The 16,230-nt window shown below is 36.6% G+C and overlaps 3 protein-coding genes and 1 long non-coding RNA gene across 5 annotated transcripts; all 4 read left to right on the top strand.

Annotated features, from left to right (window-relative positions):
• The first annotated feature begins 313 nt into the window (after positions 1-313).
• Positions 314-1,908, top strand: LOC142176333 (uncharacterized). Its single transcript, XM_075243514.1, has 3 exons — positions 314-401; positions 1,055-1,584; positions 1,687-1,908. The coding sequence occupies exons 1-3, from the start codon at positions 314-316 to the stop codon at positions 1,906-1,908; spliced, it is 840 nt and encodes a 279-aa protein (XP_075099615.1).
• An 849-nt stretch (positions 1,909-2,757) lies between these two features.
• Positions 2,758-5,337, top strand: LOC107777987 (uncharacterized). 2 transcript variants are annotated; one of them, XR_012703858.1, is made up of 3 exons: positions 2,836-3,169; positions 3,576-3,965; positions 5,169-5,337. It is a non-coding gene; the product is annotated as an uncharacterized LOC107777987 (long non-coding RNA). The 2 variants fall into 2 exon arrangements; XR_012703856.1 differs by lacking the exon at positions 5,169-5,337 and having other exon boundaries at positions 2,758-3,169; positions 3,576-3,923.
• A 935-nt stretch (positions 5,338-6,272) lies between these two features.
• LOC142176329 (uncharacterized) lies at positions 6,273-7,492 on the top strand. Its single transcript, XM_075243504.1, has 3 exons — positions 6,273-6,423; positions 6,532-6,836; positions 7,385-7,492. The coding sequence occupies exons 1-3, from the start codon at positions 6,273-6,275 to the stop codon at positions 7,490-7,492; spliced, it is 564 nt and encodes a 187-aa protein (XP_075099605.1).
• Positions 7,493-11,405: 3,913 nt separating this feature from the next.
• Positions 11,406-13,769, top strand: LOC142179432 (uncharacterized). Its single transcript, XM_075249427.1, has 2 exons — positions 11,406-12,119; positions 13,701-13,769. Exons 1-2 carry the CDS (start codon positions 11,621-11,623, stop codon positions 13,751-13,753), a joined length of 552 nt encoding a protein of 183 aa, XP_075105528.1. The 5' UTR covers positions 11,406-11,620; the 3' UTR covers positions 13,754-13,769.
• The last annotated feature ends 2,461 nt before the right edge of the window (positions 13,770-16,230 follow it).

Here is a 16,230-nt window from a genome sequence, read left to right as displayed (position 1 = left end):
AGGCAGGGGTACTTATGGTAGAGGCCATCCTCCCAGGCCATTTCATTTAGCGCTTCAAGCATATCACAATGCTTTTAGGAGTTGTGGTCCTTATGTGCCTTACTCTAGGCAGCCAGCCTACAGTATACCATTAGCTCCTATCAGTGCACCTTCGATTCAGAACTATCATCGTGGTTATCTGGCCCAGTTTAGTCAGCGTCAGCTTCGGCATCCACATTAGTAGGATGGGTGTTTTGAGTGTGGTGGTATTGGGCACATCAAGAGGTCCTATCCGAGATTATTGGGTAGCATGTCACATCAGAGTTCTCGTGCCATGGTTCCGGCACCGGTTTCTCCACCACTCATTGAGCCAGCTAGAGGTAGGGGTCAGGCAGACAAAGGTGGGGTTCAGGCCATTAGAGGTAGAGGTCATGTCATTAGAGGTGGAGGCCAGCCAGCTAGAGGCCGTCCTAGAGATGTAGTTCAGAGTGGTGACCCCATCCCTAATGTTATGCTTTCCCAAGTAGGCTTGAGGCCAAGTCAGTTGACATCATTATCATATATATTCTTCTAGTTTGTCATAGAGATACTTCACTTCTATTTGATCTCGAATCTTCTTATTCCTATGTGTCATCCTATTTTGCTTCATATCTGGTTGTGCCTCGTGATTCTTTGAGTGCTCTTGTGTATTGTCTACACCTGTGGGAGATTCTATTATTGTAGATCGCGTCTATTGCTTGTGTATGGTATCTATTAGGAGTCTCGGGACTAGCGTAGATCTTATACTTCTCGATATGGTGGACATCGATGTTATCTTGGGTATGGATTGGTTGTCACCTTATCATGCTATATTGGATTGTCATGCCAAGATAGTGACCTTAGCCATGCCAAGGTTGCCTGGATTAGAGTAGAAAGGGACTCATGCCACTCTACTAGTAAGCAACAGGGTTATCTCCTATGTGAAGGGTCAACGTATGGTCGAGAAGAGGTGTCTAGTTTATTTGGCTTATATTTACGATTCTAGCACGAAGGCTCTTTCCATGGTTCTGTACTAGTTGTTCGTGAGTTTCCAAAGGTGTTTCCTTCAATGCTATGCTAACTCCACAAGATATAATTTCTAAAGTACCTGTGACTCTAGCAGATATTCATGACTTTGCAGAATGGTACCATAATCTATATCTAACTGAAATCCCATGGAGAGGTGAATACTACACTTGGACAAACAAGAAACAAGGAGATGATAGAGTCAGAAGCAGGCTGGATAGAACATTTGGAAATGATTGTTGGATGATGCAACATGGTCATCTTACTGTCAATTTTGAAGATCCCTTTATTTCAGACGATACACCAATGTTGATCCCCATTACTCAGCCCACCACTAACATCAAAGTACCCTTCAGATTTTTCAATGTTTGGGCTGATCACTCGGAATTTTCCCACATAGTGGCTGCAAGATGGAATCAAAATCACGTCAGCAGAAGAATGAAGAGTATATGGTACAAGCTGAAAGAACGTAAACTAAGGTTCAAGCAACTGAATAAAGAGGAATACAAAGGAGTTACAGAGATAATTGATCAAGAAAGGAATAAGTTGAAGAGCATACAAGTGCAAATGCACAATCAGTATACTGATTCACTAGGTGACCAAGAAAGGGATTGCTAGCAACAGTTGGAATCCTAGTACCTAATTGAGGAAAGCATACTGCAGCAAAAAGCTCAAGCTAATTGGATTCAATTGGGAGATTCAAACAAGAAATACTTCTCAGCAATCATGAAAGAGAAGAAACAGAAGAAGCAGATCACTGAACTTAAATCACTAACAAGAAGGAACCTTAATGAAGCTGCTGATATCAAAGAGGAGCTTATGCAATTCTATAAAGCTCTAATGGGAACATCAGCCAAAAATCTTCCTGCAGTTAATAGAATTTAGTTAAAGCAACAACAACAACAACAACAACAACAACAACAACAACAACAACAACAACAACAACCCAGTATAATCCCACACGTGGGGTCTGGGGAGGGTAATATGTACGCAGACCTTACCCCTACCCCGAAGGGTAGAGAGGCTGTTTCCAGGAGACCCTCGACTCAAAAAAAAAACAGGATTATGCTCAATAGGCAATGAGAAGGCTCCTGGAATAGATGGCTATAATGCAGTTTTTTTTCAAAAAGGCTTGGCCAATCATTAAGGAGGAGGTTTGCAATGCAATTAAAGAGTTCTTCTGGACAGGTATTATGTTTAAAGTAATTAACTGTACAACCATTACTCTGCCCCCCAAAGTACCTAATCCAGAAACAGTAAGAGAATACAGACCTATTGCTTACTGCATAATACTATACAAGCTGATTGCTAAGGTGTTAGCCAACAGAATGCAAATAGTGATGCCATGTATTATATCTGAAGTACAAGTAGGCTTTATTCCTGGAAGAAGATTCTCTGATAATATCATATTAGCTCATGAACTGGTTAAAGCTTATAATAAAAAATACATTTCTCCTAGGTGTATGATTAAAGTGGACATGATGAAAGTATATGACTCAGTTGAATGGGTATATATCGAACAGCTGATGGAGACCTTACAGTTCCCAACTAAGTTCATAAAATGGATCATGGCATGTGTGTCCTCTGTTAGCTACTCTATTTTAACTACAAGAAACCTGTCTTTTAGTGGCAATATTTAGTGGTGACTTTATTTATTGCTACAAATATCATATTTTTAGTGGCGACTCTAAAAAGTTGCTACTAAAGATTAAGTTTTAGTAGCGACATTCTTTGGTTGCCTCTAATATGTGCCACTAAATCCTGTAGGTTATTTGGAGCGACTAAGTCGCTACTACAATTAAAAAATCACTTAACATTAATTAAATAACAAAGAGCAAAGGAAGAAACTAAAAGACTTATTAGCTAGCTGATATACCCAAACGAAGAAAGCTGATACCAAAGGGGTTTTCGTCTTCTGCATCTTCCTCCTCTCAATCTCTCTCAACCAAAGGGGTTTTCTCCCACTCCTATAAAACATTATCCATCCAATTCCATCAAATCTCTTGAATCTATCCTTAAATCGCAAATGTAAACTGATACCTACCCAAAGCCCTAATCAGAAATTATATTCTCAAATTAGGTATGTGTTTGAATCATAAAAATAATTCTGGGTTTTTCTGATTTGAGCTTTCGATTTCGGAGAAAGGTAAGTTTTTTACTTAATTTTCTTTTGTTTATGATTTTTGGGGTTTTGATTTAAGGTGATTTGATAGCTGGTATTTTTTACGCGATTCTTTGGACGCGAAAGAGCAGTTTTCAACTGATTCTTTTGTTCTTTACGCGATTCTTTGTTCTTTACACGATTTTGTTTTTTCCCTTTTTGTTTATTTGGTTGGTTTATTTATTGTCTTTTTTTTACTGTGCTTGTTTATTTGGTTGGTTTATTTTTATTTTGATTTTTAAGTATGATTAATTTGATTTTTGATCCACAATTGAATCTCCAAATGCAAAAACTGCTTTTACAACTACGTTTTTAAGTACATGCAGCTAGCGAGAATGATTATTTCTTCTATTTCACCTTTAATTTCTCTGACCCATTTGAAAATATACAGGAATCAGAAGTAATTTTTCTTGAATAGCCATCGCCTGAAGCCCTTTCTGAGTGTCGACTGCTCTTTCGCTGGGTAAGTTGAAAACTTCTTTAGTTTCTCATTTTAAACAATAGGGATTTGAGACCTCACATTGATTGGAAAGATGGTCAATGGTTTACTAATGCTCGGGTATGGTCCCTTTGAATTCCTTTGGTTTTCAGGTCCTGTTGTTGCTTTTATTAAATCAGTCTACTATTATATTCTTTCTTTCCGAGTGGTCATAATGGCGGGTAGTAGTTCTATTGGTAGCTTGTATAATCCATCTACTGTTGTAAGTTGTAAATAGCAATGCACCAGTTTAATGTTGCAGCTGCCGCCTCCCCCCTTCCCCAAGTAACAAACCAAGCCAATGTGAGTGAAATCTGTTTATTTAAGTTGAAACATGAAAGCAGTGAATGCATCTCTATTGATGTTATCTTCATGCTCTAACAATGTGATCTTATATTTTTTTCTTCGGAAAAGGTCCAAAAATATCCTTGAACTATTCAAAATAGCTCAAAAATATCCTCCGTTTGTTTTTGGTGCCAAAAATATCCCTAGTCTATGTTTTGGCCCAAAAATGCCCCTAAACCGTTAGTTTTGCCACTAAAGCTGACATTAGTCCAACTAGATTAGAATTGCTTACGTGATCGTCCACCTAAGCAATCCATATGTGAAAATTATTTTTTCGAAAATTTTATTTTTCCAGAATTTTTTAATAAAATACAAAATCAACATTTATTCTGAAAAAGTAAAAAAAAAAATTCGAAAAAAATATTTATTTCGGAATTTTTTAATTAAAATACAAAATCAACACTTATTCCGAAAAAAAGTAAAAAATTTACGAAAAACTTATTCTTGATTCGGGTTTATGATTTGATTAAAAAACTCCATTGTTCTCTTTTGTGAATTTATGATTAATTTGTGAATTTCGGAGTTATGTCTTTGAATGCTTTTGAATCCAGTAATAGCGTAGTTATGTCTTGGAACATTATCCGTGTATAATTTCAACCCCATTCTTTAGCTCCCAAAAAATAAATTAACACACAACGTTTACAAGAAAAAAATTAAAACTTTATTTGTACAACAATAAAGACACTGGTTTCTTAATCCTAAACAAGTTGGGGTCGGTTATATGAATTCTCGATATCTATAATCATGAGAACAATGGAGTTTTTTAATCAAATCATAAACCCGAATCAAGAATAATTTTTTCATAAATTTTTTACTTTTTTCGGAATAAGTATTGATTTTGTATTTTAATTAAAAAATTCCAAAATAAATATTTTTTTTTTCGAATTTTTTTACTTTTTCAGAATAAATGTTGATTTTGTATTTTATTAAAAAATTCTGGAAAAATAAAATTTCCGAAAAAATTATTTTCACATATGGATTGCTTAGGTGAACGACCACGTAAGCAATTCTAACCTAGTTGGACTGCCATGTCAGCTTTAGTGGCAAAACCAACGGTTTAGGGGCATTTTTGGGCCAAAACATAGTCGGCAGGGATATTTTTGGCATCAAAAACAAACGGAGGATATTTTTGGACCTTTTCCGTTTTTTCTTTAATAATAGGGACAAGGTTCTTAAACAGTGGGAACAATGAAGGAGAAGCTTGAAGCTAAGGCACTCAATGTTTTGCTTTTTGGTTATATGTAAATGTGTACAATGACAATGAAGTATTATGTAGTATATATGTGGAGGAACTTGAAGCTAAGGCACTCAATATTTTGCTTTTTGGTTATATGTATATGCGTACAATGAAATGGAAGTATTTACTATTTGGTTTAAGAAATTTTTTTGGTGTTTATTAAATACTATTGGATGATCTTATATATTAATATTAATATATAAGTTTCAGTTGCTAGATTAATATTAAAACTAGAGTAAATTATTCAACAGCGTTGTTAGAGTTGCCACTGATGGCTTATCATTTTTGTGGCAACTAAGTTGCCACTAACTGTCACTCTACAGTAGTGCTATTAGAGTTGCCACTAATAGTAAATTATTTATGTGACAACTAAGTCGCCACTAAATGTCATTCTACCGTGTAGAGTGGCCAATGATGATTAATAGTATTTGTAGCGACTAAGTCGCCACTAAATGTTACTCTACAATAGTGCTATTAGAGTTGCCACTGATTATTAATAGTTTTTGTGGCGAATAAGTCACCACTAAATGTTACTCTACAGTAGCGACTTCAACAAAACCTGTTTGGTGGAGCTCTTTTTTGTGGCAAGTGCATTTAGTTTTTGTAGCGACTACATCGCCACAGAATGTATACATTCTGTGGCGACTTTGTTTTGTCGCCACTAGTAATATTCAGTAATGGAAGTACTTGCAACAGTTCTATAGTCGCTACTGTAAACAGTTAGTGGAGACTATTAATGAGTTTTTGGCGACTGTGGTCGCCGCTAAAAGGTGGCTTTCTTGTAGTGATGGCAATGAGAAAAGGTGTTAACTTTCTCCCTTCTTGCTTTAGTGAAATAAGGGGCGCTAACGCGACCTTCCTTCAGCGGGCTTCGCCCTATCTATTCATCTATTTTCTCAAATGGATTTTTAGGGATCTCTCTTGTTCATAGATCTTGAAACCAGATCAATATTCATTTCTCAATAGATCTATTTATCGATAGAAAGATATAGATCTCTATATGGATCAATTTGTTCAATGGTGAAGCAATGGAACCATTCCCAGCAGCAAAAGACCTAGGACAAGGGGATCCAATATCACCTTACCTATTTGCTAGAGCAATGGAGTATCTGAGTAGGCTATTGGGTAATCTCAAGCAGAACAAAAAGTTCAAATATCACCCTAGATGCAGGAAACTAGGTATAACTCATCTTAGCTTTGCGGATGACTTGTTGCTATTTGCAAGGAGTGACTTAGACTCTGTACAACAATTGAAATAATGTTTTCTAACCTTCTCTGGTGCTTCAGGGTTACAAGCAAATACCTCTAAGAGTGCAATATATTTTGGAGGTGTTACACCAAATATTCAGACAACCTTGTTACAGAGAACAGGGTATGCTCAACGGGAGATGCCCTTCAGATACCTGGGGATTCTTTTGGATACAAAGAAGCTTACATTGGCAAAATGGTTACCTCTCATAGACAAGACCACAGCAAAAATATCATCCTGGACAGCCAAGAAATTGTCATATGCTGGGAGAATTCAATTAGTGCAATCATTATTATTTGGCATGCAAACATATTGGGCCCAAATATTCATATTACCTGTCAAGGTAGTCAAATTGATTGAGGCATACTGCAGAAGTTATGTGTGGTCAGGAAGGAAATATCATCACAAAAAAGGCATTGTTGGCCTGGGAAAGAGTATGTCTACCTAAAGCAGCTGGAGGCTACAACATCACCAATATAGAAGTGTGGAATAAAGCAGCAATAGCAAAGACATTCTGAGATATAGCACATAAGGCAAATAAAATGTGGATAAAATGGATTCATCTCTATTATATCAAAGGACAAAACATCTACGAAATGAGCATACCAAACCAGGCAAGCTAGATGGTAAAGAAGATATTGGGGGCAAGGGATGATATCAAGCAAATACAAAGGCCTACTGTACAGAAGAAAACTATTATCAGATACATCTATAATCAACTGCTAGGGGATCATCCTAAGTCGAATGGAGGAGGTTGATATATCATAACAGAGCCAGACCTAAAGCTACCTTCACTCTATGGTTGCATTGTCATGGGAAACTTGCTACTACAGACAGAGCGCAAATGGGGTATCAATGTGCAATCACTTTGTGTGTTGTGTCAAGTATCAGATGAAAACAGAGATCACCTCTTTGGGAATGCAGTTTTTCAAGAGGATTGTGGAGCAGACTACTACAGTGGTTGTAAATGCAAAGTCCAATAGGACAGACATGGACTGATCTCTTCACATGAATAATGCAGAAGACTAAAGGGAGAACAACTACAACGAAGATCATCAAAATGACATATACAGAGTTTCTACATGCAATATGGAAGGAAAGAAACAACAGAATTTTCAAAGGAGAAACTAGATATCAAGAGAGCATAGCTAGAGAGATAGCATGTGTCTGTAATATTAGAGGCACAAGTGATATAAGGAACCAGCTACAGAAGTTGAGCTTTTAAAGATGCAATCCATAGCCTAGCTTACATATATAGAATTAGACTGCTGGATAGAAGAATCAATAGGAGGTAGGAGTTAGATTGTTTGTTTTCTCAGAGAAGCTAGATGTAAATAGCTATGCTTGTTTTGTAATGACTTCACTGGTGATTAATATAATATTTTAATTACCAAAAAAAGGTGTTTCTTGCAGATCTGCTGGCGATACCACCCAACAGAGATATTGACTTCTGTATTGATTTGGATCTGGGCACTTAGCCTATTTCTATTCCTCCATATCATATGGCACTACCGAAGTTGAAGGAATTGAAGGAGAAGATGCAATATTTATCAGATAAGGGCTTCATTAGACCTAGTGTCTCGCCCTAGGGTGCGCCCGTGTTGTTCGTGAAGAAGAAGGATGGGTCGATGAGGATGTGTATAGACTATTAACAGCTAAACAAAGTCACTATCAAGAACAAATATCCTTTGTCGAGGATTGATGACTTATTTGATCAGCTTCAGGGTGCCAAAGTATTTTCGAAGATTGATTTGATGTTTGGCTACCATCAGTTGAATATTAAGGCATCTGATATCCCTAAGATGACTTTTTGAACTTGTTATGGGCATTATGAGTTCCTAGTTATGTCATTTGGATTGACAAATGCCCCGACAAAATTTATGGATTTGATGAACCGGGTGTTTAAGCCCTACTTGGATTCTTTTGTGATTGTATTCATTGATGATATCTTCATCTACTCCCGCAGTCGAGAGAAGCATGGGCAGCATCTTTGGATTGTACTCCAGCCTTTGAGGGATAGCTAGTTATATGTCACATTTTCAAAGTGTAAGTTTTGGTTAGACTCAATCGCCTTTTGGGTCATGTTGTATCGACAGAGGGCATAAAGGTGGATCCTAAGAAGATTGAGGCGGTTCAAAACTAGCCTAGACCTACTTCAGCTACAAAGATCTCGAGTTTCCTAGGTTTGGAAGGTTACTACGCCAGTTCGTGGAGGGTTTTTCGTCCATAGTACCCCTATTGACTAGATCGACCCAAAAGGGTGCCCCCTTTAGATGGTCGAATAAGTGTGACTTGAGCTTTCAGAATCTCAAGACTGCTTTGACTACGATGCTAATGTTGATGTTGCCCACCGGTTCAGGATACTACATGGTGTATTATGACGCTTCTAGTATTAGGATCGATGCAATATTGATGTAGGATGGCAGAGTGATTGCATATGCATCGCAGCAGTTGAAGGAAGGTTCATGAGAAGAATTACCTTGTTCATGACTTAGAGTTGGTAGCTATTGTTCATGCGCTGAAGATTTGGAGGAACTATCTTTACAGCGTGTCATGCGAGGTATTCACGAATCATCGGAGTCTACAATATTTGTTCAAGTAGAAGGATCTCAACTTGAGGCAGAGGAGATGGTTGGAACTGTTGAAAGACTATGATATCACCATTTTGTATCATCATGGGAAGGCCAATGTGGTGGCCGATGCCTTGAGTAGAAAGGCAGTGAGTATGGGTAGCCTTGCGTATATCCCAGTTGGTGAGAGACCGCTTGTAGTAGATGTTCAAGCTTTTGACCAATCGGTTTGTGATATTAGGTGTTTCAAAGCCCAGTCATGTTCTAGCTTGCACAATCATTCAGTCTTCCTTATATGAGCACATAAGAGAGCGCCAATATGATGATCCCCATTTGCTTGTCCTTAAGGACACGGTGTGTCATGGTGGTGCCAAGTAGATTACTATTGGAGATGATAGGGTTTTGAGGATCCAAGGTCGTATTTGTGTGCCCAATGTGGATAGATTTCGTGAGTTGATTCTTGAGGAGGCCCACAGTTCCCGCTATTCTATTCATCCGGGCGTCACTAAGACGTACCAAGACTTGCGGTAGAATTATTGGTGGACGAGGATAAAGAAGGATATAGTTGCATATGTAGATCGGTGTCTAAATTGTCATCAAGTTAAGTACGAGCATCAGAGATCTGGTGGTTTGCTTCAGAAGCTAGAGATTCCTGAGTGGAAGTGGGAGCGTATCACTATGGATTTTATTGTTGAACCTCCATGGACTCATAAGAAGTTTGATGCGGTATGGGTCATTGTGGACAGGTTGACCAAGTTGGGACATTTCATTCTAGTGGAAGTTACCTATTCTTCATAGTGGTTAGCTAAGATTTACATTTGCGAGATCATTCGTCTTCACGGTGTGCCCGTGTCTATCATTTATGATCGAGGTACGCAACTCACCTCACACTTTTGGAGGGACATACAATGTGAGTTGGGCATGCAAATTGAGTTGAGCACAACATTTCATCCCCAGACGGACGAATAATCCGAGCGCACTATTCAGATATTGGAGGATATGATTCGCGATTGCGTTAAGGATTTCAGGGTTCTTGAGATCAGTTCTTGCTGCTTGTAGAGTTTGCCTATAACAATAGCTCGCAGTCGAGCATTTTTATGGCTCTCTATGAGACATTATACGGGAGGAGGTGTCGTTCACTAGTTAGATGGTTCGAGCCAGGGAGGCTCGGTTGTTGGGTATGGATTTAGTATAGGATGCCTTGGATAAGGTCAACATTATTCAAGATCGACTTCGCACCACTCCGTCTAGGCAGAAGAGTTATGTCGACTATAGTGTTTGTGATGTTGCATTCATGGTTGGAGAAGTTATTGCTCGGGGTTTCACCTATGAAAGGTGTGATTAGGTTCCGAAATAAGGGAAAGTTGAGCCCTAGGTATATCGGACCCTTTGAGATTCTTGAGAGAGAGGGTGAGGTGGCTTACAAGCTCCCTTTTCCACGAAGTTTATCGGCAGTTAATTCGATGTTCCATGTATCCATGTTCAGGAAGCATCACGGTGATCTGTCCCATGTGTTAGATTTCAGCTCGGTCTATTTGGACAAGGATTTGACTTATGAGGAGGAGCCGATAATTATTAGCCTGGCAGGTCCGACAGTTGAGGTCTAAGAGTTATCCTTCAGTTTGAGTGCAGTGCAGGGGTCAGCCGATCGAGGCCACTACATGGTAGTTCGAGTCGGACATGCAGAGTAGATATCCACACCTATTCACTGTAAGCACGTGATTTTTGCCCAATATGAGAATTACTCCCAAAAAATTCAAAAAAATAAAGTAATTTTTCTTGGTGTGCAATTTTGTGATGTTTTGTGATATTTTGGATAATTATTTGTATTTGTCTGTGTTTGTTTATTTGCTAAATTAATAAAAAATACAAAAATATATCGCATCTTGCATATAGGATTTAATTCTACAATTGTTAGTAATTAAATTTGTTTTACAAAAATTAAAAATTACAAAAATAGGCATCGTTTGCATTTTTAGCATTTAATGTCCAAATATACAATTTTATGCTTAATTAATACTTAATTGTGCGTTAATTGTTATTGGGAGTTAATTTGCGCTTTTATAACTTAATTTAGTTCTTAATAATAGTTTAAGTATTTTTATAATTTAGTTTTAGAAAAAATAAAAAGAAGAAAAGAGAGCGAAAATATAAAGAAAGTCGGAATTAGGCTTCTTCTTCAATTTCAAGCCATAGGCCCAAAAAATGGCCCAATCTTCCCTACGACCCAGTCCATTTCGAACTGGGTCGACCCAGTCCAGTACCAACAACCCAACTCCCCCTCTTCATTTTCATTTTTTCATTTTTTACAAAACAAAAAAAAACAAAACAAAAAACAAAAACAAAGAAGAAGAAAACCCTAACACTAACTCACCCGCCCCCATCCCCTCTCTTCTTCTTCATCTTCCCCAAAGCTCCAAAAACCATGGTTGCCCCTCTCTCATTCCCTTCATCCCCACACCACACACACAACCACGTCGACAACACACACTCACACACAACCACGGCGACGTAGCACGCACACAATCCGCGGCTTCACCAACATGAACGACCATCCATGTTCGATTCCTCCATTGTCGCTTCTGTTGCATCGTCTGCTTCTTCTGCTGCTGCTGCACGTCGAGCAGTTGGTTCGAAGCCACTCCGTCGCCACTGTTTTGTCGTCAACCAAGCAGACCACGCTGCTGCTTCTTCGTCGCAGCTGCTGCCCGTGTCCGCCATTGACGCAGCCATTTCTGCTCCTTCACCTGCTGCTCGACGTGCGCTGCTGCCTCTTCGCCATGACCAGCACTGCTGTTCACGTTTTTGTTACTGTGTTGCTGCTATTCCGTCGCTGCTGCCTTCCTTCTCGCGTCTAGCCATGGCTTCTACTGTTCACGCAGCTGTGGCTGCATCGTCACTTCATATTCTTCGCGAAAACCCTCCCAAACACACCCCAACTGCTGCTGCTCACGTTTCCGCCATGGACGAGCAAGCTTTGATGCTGCCATGGCCAGCTACGGACTGCTGCTCCTTCCTCTCCATCTTCTTCGTTTATTCGTCGTTGTTTCGAATCGGTTAGTTGGTTTATGTTTCCAAATTTCGTCCATATTTATTTGTTGTTCGTTGTTTTTCGGATTCAAAATCGATAAATGATTCAATGTTTGTTTTGTTTGTCCGTAGTTGAAATAATTTTAGTTTGTTCATATGTTTCGTTAATTAATTTTCAGATTTCAAATAGAAGTTTAATTAGTTGTTTTCATGTTTATTTCATGTTTGTATTATTGTTTAAGTAAGTATTTGTTAGTTTGATGTTTGTTAGATTCAAATTGAAATTTAATCAACTATTTCTTCAATTTGTTTCATGTGTTTATGTATTGTTAGAAATTGTTAATATTGTTAAGTTCAAGTTTAAGTTCATAATTGTTTCTTCGTCGATCTTGTTATTTGTTTAAAGAATTTAGTTGTATTAAAGGAATATATTATTTTAATCGTTTAATCCGTCATGTTTGTTGTCTTAAAATAGATTCATTCATGTTCATACTTTGTTTGGATGATCTTGAATCCGAATTTTGTATAGTTTGATTTCTTGTTTACCATTTATGATTATTGCTTGAATTGTTCTCATAATCTTGTTTTAAGTTTAATATAAGAATTGTTTGTTGTAATGTTGTTAGAGTTGATTTTAAGTTCAATATGATTGAATTTAGAAATCTTCATACTTTGATTGTTGTTGTTGTTGAATCCGAAAATAGGATTGTTTGTTGCTAAAATATTGTTCAATCAAATTTTAGTTGTTCTTTGTTGTTCAATTCGTGTTCATGTGATTTGTTGTTGAAATGTTGTTAAAATCGTGTTCATGTGATATTGTTGTTATGATGTTCATCCATGTTCATATTGTTGTTTGAACATTGTTAGAAATTGATCATATTGTCTATATTTTGGTTAAGTTTGATTAATTGATGTGTTATAGCTGATGGGTAGTTTGGTAAATTTGTAATACGTTCAGGGGTAGTTTGGTAATTTCAGTAAGGTCGGAAGGGGTAGTTTAGGAATTGTACATTTTGAAATTGTTTATTTGAAGTATGGGGGACAAAATGAAATGGGGTGGGTTGTGATATGATTATTTAATATAAAGGGGGGACAAGATTTAAATTAAAGGGGAATCTTGCATTATTTTAAATAAAGCATGGGGGACAAAATATAATGGGGTGGTGTGATATGTTTATTTAATGTAATGGGGATGAGTGGAAAGATAATGGGTTGGGTAGAGAAAAAGTATTGATTTAATTGATTAAAAGATTTATGGGATGGGATTATATATATGTGAAGTCTTGAACACAAGACATAAAAAAGATATAACAAGAAATAGGGAGAGAGATACGAAAAAAATACACACACAGATAGAGAGAAAAATTCCGAAAAATATTTAAGCTTTCAAAATAAAAATAAAACTAAAAAAAATTTACTGCTTTCTTTCTTTGTTTGAAATTAGTATTAATGGTTGTTATTTCATTTAAAGCTTAAAGCTTTTGTTTTTGGGATTACTACTCCACCGGTCTGCTACTGGGTTGTTACTGTTGCTGGCAAGTTGTTGCTATTGTACTGTTATTATTGCTGCTGATTCTCATCATCATTTCTTTTGCTTCCAATATCAGGTACATATCTGAAAATTCATGTCATGAAAAGCTTCAACATGGCAAGTAAATGAAGTTTGATTATAAGGATGTCTGCTACTCATTTAAATTTCATTAGTTTAAGTTTCAGTTTTGTTTTAGTTGGTTAATATAGTATTAAATCAATTGGTAGATTAGTTATCTTTCTTAATAACAAATGGCTTAGTTATTTTAGGAACGCGATCAACTCATTTCTTTTAATATATGAAATAATGTCAATGATTTTTTTTACAAAATATAGAGTTAGTGTTTGCAAATATTCGCATAGGCAGAATATAAGAATTGGTTTATTTATCTCAAACCCAATCTTCGTAAGCAAAATTAACCAAACAATTATAACCTCGGACTAAAAACAAGTGGTGTAAAAGAAGGATGAGATTTATAGATTGTAACATTTTAAGTCAAAAAATGTGTAAATAGCGTTTGCTCCAAATATAACAATGAAAATTCTTCAAAAAATATTACTTCATTTATTAAATCAATTGTTTTTCCTAAGTTTATACGCAATTCGCTTTTTTGGGTAGATAAATATTGTATTTACCATAAAAATGGTAGTATTAATCACACGTTGTTTATTTTTATTTTATTTTTATTTTTCTCTTTAAACTCATGGTTTTTGAGGAATATAATTCACACGTAAAAATATAATTTGCGGTCAACACTTAATGAATTGTGAATTCTTTTCAAGAAATTTAGAGGCATCTCAAATAGTGATTTCTCATGACTGTTACATTTAAAAATAGATGGATACAATAAACATTTGTAGAGAATTTATATTACTGTCAAGAATATTTGCATAATTAAGGATGTGTTCGCGTGACTTGATTATACTTCTAAAGGCGATTCGGATTATGCGTTCGCGCAACTTCGAGCAAATTTTTAATAAAAGGGGTTCTTCGGAGATCATCAATATTAATTTCATATAACCCGAGATGTGCAGTTCACTATTTAATCATACAAGAGCAACAAACGTTCTTAATTTTATTTAAGCGCAATTTCGAACTTAAGTCTATTTTTATAATAATAAAAAAAAATCGAAAAAAAATAATAATTATATTATCAATATCATTGTGTATACGTGCGCGTGACACAACTCCGCATGTTTTAAAAATATAATTTATAACACGAATATACGTATGCGTGATTCGATTCAAAGAAGGGTCTTTAAATATAAATAGAAGCGGTAACAATAAAATCATGCAATAAAAATGTATTTTACAAATCAAAATAATCAAGCCGAATATAACAGTTGAGCGACCGTGCTAGAACCACGGAACTCGGGAATGCCTAACACCTTCTCCCGGGTTAACAGAATTCCTTATCCGGATTTCTGGTGCGCAGACTGTTAAATAGACAGAGTCATATTCTCCTCGATTCAGGGATTAAAACCGGTGACTTGGGACGCCTTAAAATTCCCAGGTGGCGACTCTGAAACAAACAAACAAATCCCGTTTCGACTGTCCTTAAATTGGAGAAAACTCCCTTCACCCCTCGCGGGGGCGGAAAAAGGAGGTGTGACAGCTCTGGCGACTCTGCTGGGGAACAGAATGTTAGAAACCCAGAACCACTAGTTCAGGGTTCAAGAATTCGAGCTTAAAATAATTGTTATAGTTGGCTTTATTTATTATCTGATTTTTTTTACATGATATATGCCCAATGTGCTAAATGACACTTTTACCGCTTTAATATTATTTGAATTATGAATATATACAACTGCTACGAAACCCCCTTCTTTCTGAGTCTTCTAAATTTATGGTGCACACGTGCGCGTGGCCCACCTTTCTGTTAAAGTCATACCAAATAAGACGAAGTTGGGACAAGTAACTAGGCCGGGTAGACTTTCGTGCTCCCGGTACGTTGCCCCCGCTTCGGCTCAAACTGTCCGTTTGGGTAAGCCAGGGCTAGATCAATATGCCTCAGGTTTTTTTCACTTAGAATAACTCAGCTTCATGCCGGATCCCTAGTAGGAGCGATTGTTTGCATCACGTGCATTTGACTTTGGAGACTCAACACAGGGGTTGGGTCTGTCTAGGACAGGTGTACCAAAAAAAATGACCATCCTGATGCATCTTACTTGCTGCTACTTGCGCATTTATTTGATCCGGATTTGTGTGTTGACTGACTTTTGAATATCATGAATAATATTTTAAAATTGAAAAAAAGAAATAGCGGTTAGGGAATTGACTGTTTATTTTTGAAAAAAAAAACCAATGCCCAAATACTGTCAAAACTCTGCCGAAATTTTGAGAAAAATGAAAAAAAAAGAAGTTTTATTAGTTTGTTTTATTAAAACTAAAGAAAAAATAGAAAGAAAAAAAAATCGTTGTTCTGTCTTATTTTTCAAAAAATAAAAAATAAATATATATATATATAAAGGAAAATAGTTTGTCTTCCCCTGAAAAATGACAATGAAAAAGAGTCTTACTTTTAAAATAATTTTTTTTATTCATTTCTGAAAAATTCAAAATAATAAAATAAAAAGAGTCGCGTTGAAAGTGGTTTTATTATTTGT

The sequence above is a fragment of the Nicotiana tabacum genome, chromosome 3 (assembly GCF_000715075.1).
Source record: "Nicotiana tabacum cultivar K326 chromosome 3, ASM71507v2, whole genome shotgun sequence".
Lineage (NCBI taxonomy): Eukaryota > Viridiplantae > Streptophyta > Magnoliopsida > Solanales > Solanaceae > Nicotiana > Nicotiana tabacum.
This window is presented reverse-complemented; position numbering and strand designations above follow the sequence as displayed.

Excerpts from the sequence above, each read along its gene's own strand:
- LOC142176333 (XM_075243514.1), top strand. The coding sequence starts at position 314 with ATGGTTCCGGCACCGGTTTCTCCACCACTCATTGAGCCAGCTAGAGGT. Across the intron at positions 402-1,054 it reads TGGGGTTCAGGCCATTAGAG|GTGTTTCCTTCAATGCTATG; the intron begins GTAGAGGTCATG and ends GAGTTTCCAAAG. Across the intron at positions 1,585-1,686 it reads ATAAGTTGAAGAGCATACAA|CAAAAAGCTCAAGCTAATTG; the intron begins GTGCAAATGCAC and ends AGCATACTGCAG.
- LOC142176329 (XM_075243504.1), top strand. The coding sequence starts at position 6,273 with ATGGAACCATTCCCAGCAGCAAAAGACCTAGGACAAGGGGATCCAATA. Across the intron at positions 6,424-6,531 it reads CCCTAGATGCAGGAAACTAG|GGTTACAAGCAAATACCTCT; the intron begins GTATAACTCATC and ends CTGGTGCTTCAG. Across the intron at positions 6,837-7,384 it reads TATTCATATTACCTGTCAAG|ATGAAAACAGAGATCACCTC; the intron begins GTAGTCAAATTG and ends GTCAAGTATCAG.
- LOC142179432 (XM_075249427.1), top strand. The coding sequence starts at position 11,621 with ATGTTCGATTCCTCCATTGTCGCTTCTGTTGCATCGTCTGCTTCTTCT. Across the intron at positions 12,120-13,700 it reads TTCGTCGTTGTTTCGAATCG|GTACATATCTGAAAATTCAT; the intron begins GTTAGTTGGTTT and ends TTCCAATATCAG.